We start from the raw sequence: 4,511 nt of genomic DNA on the forward strand, positions 1-4,511 counted from the left end.
TTACAAAACAAAAATTTCGCCAGTTACAAAACAAAAACTTCAGCTCTAGAGCTGATATTCGCCAGTTACAAAACAAAAACTTCAGCTCTAGAGCTGAAGTTCGCCAGTTACAGCTGAAGTTCGCCAGTTACAAAAACAAAAATTTCAGTCTCGTCTATTAGAATGCTGAAGTTTTACGTGATTGTATTTGCTACTTCAGCCCCGTATGCTGAAGTTACGGGTATGAATAGTTATAAAAGTACCAAGCAGAAGTTTTAAGGTTGACATGCAGACATCAAAGCAAATTTTGTTGAAAAGAAAATGATCTACAACCAAACCGAAAGGTCAAACTTAGACAGCCTATATACAAATATTTGATTAGAAACTAATACTGTAGGCGTAAACGTAATAATCAAATTTCAAGTCAAAGTGTTAACATTAAATAATGAAGAACATGCCAAACTTACAGAGTTTAGATAAGAGAAAGAAACACCACACTGCCTTCCGCCGCCGTCGGCTCTTAGCGGCCAAACTTATGTCATTTATTAATTTATTTTTATTTTGAATTTAAGTCCCACTTGTACACTTCTAATTCACAAGTAACTCAACTGATGGACCTAGGGAAAGGGACGGTGTGACTAGTTAAACTATATTGGTTGTACGTGTAAGAAAATTCCATATATATATATATATATATATTGCTATTGTAGATTTTCTTGTATCTACGATCAATATAGTCTAACCTATTATAACATATAAATATCATTTTTATCAGATTATTAATTAGGGTTCATTATAAAAATTTACCTATAAGTACCTTATGGCTGCAAGAAACCTTGGGAAGAGTTAAACTTTATAATAAAGAAGCAACCATGTACCTCGCCAAACTTACACTAAGAAAATAATAGATCTATCAATTGAGGAGGCTATACATTAATCATAAACAAAAAGGTTTTAATTAGTCAATAATGAATTGATCGGACTATCTTCTTGTTCTAATTGATCACTCGTTTGCTATAAATAGATGGAGAAGGATAGACCCTCCTTACCCAAAAAAGAAAACAAAGTAACTCACGAGAAAGCGTATAATGGCTGTTCACAAAGTTAGTTTCGTCGCTCATCTACTTGTTCTTGGTAAGATTTTCCTTTGTCCTTGTATCCTTTCTTTTCTTCTTTGATATAGAACTGTTGTTTTTCATTGTCTATGTGTAATCCTTTAATTTGTGCGAGTTATTAATACTATTATTGGTTTACCCTTCCTTCAAGAAAAAGTAAAATTCGAATATGATATTAAAGAATAAGGCATTCAAATAACTAACAAATATAGCTATGTTTGTTGTAGGAATGTTTCTACTACTTGTTGATGCCAAGGCTTGTACCAAAGAGTGTGGTAATTTTGCCTATGGGATATGCCCGCGTTCACAAGGAACTCCAGACGATCCCATATGCACCACTTGTTGCGCAGGCTACAAGGGCTGCAACTATTATAGCGCTAATGGAACTTTTATTTGTGAAGGATCGTCTGACCCCAAAAATCCAAACTTTTGTCCCCAGTTTTGTGATCCAGATATTGCCTATTCAAAATGCCCGCGTTCAGAAGGAGAGACGATAATTAATCCCACCGGATGCACTACCTGTTGCACGGGATACAAAGGTTGCTACTACTTCGGTCAGGATGGCGAGTTTGTTTGTGAAGGAGAGAGTGATGAACCCAAGAGTTGTACTACGGAATGTGACCCTAGAGTTGCTACCATAAGTTGCCCGTTTTCTGGATTGGTAAAGATTAATCAAGAATGCATCAACTGTTGTAACGCAGACAAGGGTTGCGAACTCTATGATAATGATGGATCTTTAATTTGTACTGGTGGGGAGCCTCAAAGTGCTGCTTAATTATTTCTAATCAGTGATCTGTAATTATTGTATATGAAATAAAAGCATGATAGATATATATATGCACTGTCATGCTAAACTCTGTAATGTGGGCAGTGGAGATGTTTTCCACAGCTTGCGCAAGGACATGCCCAAGAATTTAATGAATATTATGAAGCACTAGTTTCTTTTACTTCTGAACTCTATCGTACTAGTAGTTGGTTTACTTAATTACTTTACTTTTAAAGGTCAAAAGTGAAGCTTTTCCGTTGAAACAGATCAAGTAGAAGGGAGAAACTGGACTACGGAAAGAGACCCGATCTCTATGCAAACATAGGCGGATTCAGGATTTCCGGAGGATGGATTCACCATTACTTTTTAAAAAAAAAAATTAAACAAAAAGGTTGGTTGATCCCCTAACCTTAGGCTATTGGAAATAAGAGACCAAAACCAATGCACCACTTGATCTCTTTTGACCATGAGTTCCATCAAGTATATATATCTATTTTTGCCAAATTATGTACATCATATCTATACTTTAACCCGAGGACCACGGGTTCACGTGAACCATATTTTACATGGTAGATCCGCCCATGAGTGCGAATGACCGGTCTCGATTGAGCCCTCGAGATAGGGCTCCGATTCCAATAAACTGGCGAACCACTGATCAAGAACACTTAAACAATTGTTAAAAGCCAAAGTAAATTTTATTGCCTTGATATGTGTGCCAAAACAGTGACCAAAAAAAAAGAAAGGGTTCTCTTCTTTATATAGTAGAGGAGTTTTAACCCTAGTACAATTCTAAATAAGGTAAAAAAAATCTTTCCTTCCTTTTCTCTCACGAAAACACGATCTACAACCAATACCGAGCGTGATCCGTGGAGTAATATCTGGTTGATGGCGGATATTTCGGCTCTCTGTTTGTCTTCTCTAATCGTTTTCTCCTTTACCCTCGATTCTTCGTATTGCTCGAGCTAGAGTCTCTCCGGGTTGATCCATGCTCGATTCCATCCGCTCCTGGTTCCGATCTGCGGGCACCCTCGGTCTCACTCGAGCTAGTATCAAGTAACGTTTTCTTCGCTTCTAAACGGGAACTAGGGGTAACTTTATCCTCGATTCTACCCGTACACAGATAGTCCCCTCACTTCTCGAAGAGTAGATTATAGGAGCGATGAGAAGTGACTAATTGACCCGGGTTCCTTCTCTCGCACACCATGAGCAAGTTGATGAACCGGAACGTCCCATCAGTCACGTCGCTCTGATTTTGGACACGCATCAGCCGTCGGTTGATCACCCCCGATAGTCACCAAAAACGTCATGCATTCATTACTCTTTCCCTATAAAAGTTCAGGTTTCCTATTCTCACTTTTTTACTTTCTGATTTCAAACTTCCCTAAGTTACCCTCGAGCCTTTTATATCCTTATTCGTTCATCAATCCTTCAAATCTTCATAACTTGCTCTTCATATCCTCATAGTTTATCTTCAAACCTGCATACCTTACCTTCAAACCAAATCTTCATATACTTAGATAGAAATGGCGAAGACCTCAAAATTGGTACCCCAGAACACTGCACCGATAACTTCTTCCTCGGCCACCAGCACCGAGGCAATGTGTTGCAGCCAAACGCACACGCAAGTATACGCAATTGTCAAGTAATAAAGTGACTAAAAGTCGGATGTCGAACCCACAAGGACTTGTGATTAACTATTAACTAAATTAGACTATCTTAATTATTTAAACAAGGATTAAACCCAAAAGTAGTGATGCTAAAGTAATTAAACTAAAAAGAAATAATTAATGAACTTTAAACAGAGGGAGGAAGCAACCGTAGTTGATTCAGGAATTTGGCCAGGACCCAGGGGTTCACCGCTTTACTATAATCAGCAACGACCTCGCCAATCAGCTTACCACCATGATTCATCCCAACATTACTATCACCCTTCAGAGCCTCATTTCGCCATTAACCACGCTCAAGCATACAATCAGCCACCTGTTCACACCAATTGGCGTGCTCCTGTCACACCAAATACCTACCCCCGAGCTTATCCCGGACCAGGTTTCAGGCCTAGACCAGCATTCAGGGGAGAAAGGGAACAGAAAAAGAAAACTTACACTCCATTGGGAGAGTCTTACACTAGTCTGTTCCACAGGCTGAGACAGTTAGACATGTTGAGACCAATACAATCCAAAAGAAAATCAAAATAAACTACCAAGACTCCTTTCGAATTGGGAGAGGAGTGGCTTTCCAATTATTGAGCTTTGTTTTTGGTCCAACGAATTGAACTTCTGCGTTGCTACACCCTTCTCCGTCTTCCAGCATATTTACATCACTAAACAATTTCTCGAACCTTTCAATTAATTCCTCCTCAGGATTGACCTGGGATTTAGGAATTGTTGTTATCGGGCGATTTTTAGCACCGGTCTTGACAAAAGACTTCAACAGCTGTGGTACTGGTTTTGGAAGAACCCATGCTTGGTGTTTCAACCTCCTGGCTCTTATCACGTCATTGGCGGTAGGTGTGAACCCTAAACCGAATGTTCCCCAGTTCTCGGGGAGAGATACTGGTTGTACAATTCCTTGCAAAGATAAGCCCAGACCTTTGCCGGGTATAAAGCCATTCTTCAGCATTTCATAAGCTACCATGACTGATGTAGAGGATA

At 39.1% G+C, this 4,511-nt stretch overlaps 1 protein-coding gene across 1 annotated transcript; it reads left to right on the forward strand.

Annotated features, from left to right (window-relative positions):
• Positions 1-977: 977 nt before the first annotated feature.
• On the forward strand, positions 978-2,041 carry LOC104237004 (proteinase inhibitor type-2). Its single transcript, XM_009791060.2, has 2 exons — positions 978-1,113; positions 1,322-2,041. Exons 1-2 carry the CDS (start codon positions 1,068-1,070, stop codon positions 1,867-1,869), a joined length of 594 nt encoding a protein of 197 aa, XP_009789362.1. The 5' UTR covers positions 978-1,067; the 3' UTR covers positions 1,870-2,041.
• Positions 2,042-4,511: the final 2,470 nt, after the last annotated feature.

This window comes from Nicotiana sylvestris, chromosome 2 (assembly GCF_000393655.2).
Source record: "Nicotiana sylvestris chromosome 2, ASM39365v2, whole genome shotgun sequence".
Lineage (NCBI taxonomy): Eukaryota > Viridiplantae > Streptophyta > Magnoliopsida > Solanales > Solanaceae > Nicotiana > Nicotiana sylvestris.

Bases quoted from the DNA above. Each gene is read 5' to 3' on its own strand.
- LOC104237004 (XM_009791060.2), top strand. From the start codon at position 1,068: ATGGCTGTTCACAAAGTTAGTTTCGTCGCTCATCTACTTGTTCTTG. The intron at 1,114-1,321 runs GTAAGATTTTCC...TGTTTGTTGTAG, and splicing joins CGCTCATCTACTTGTTCTTG to GAATGTTTCTACTACTTGTT.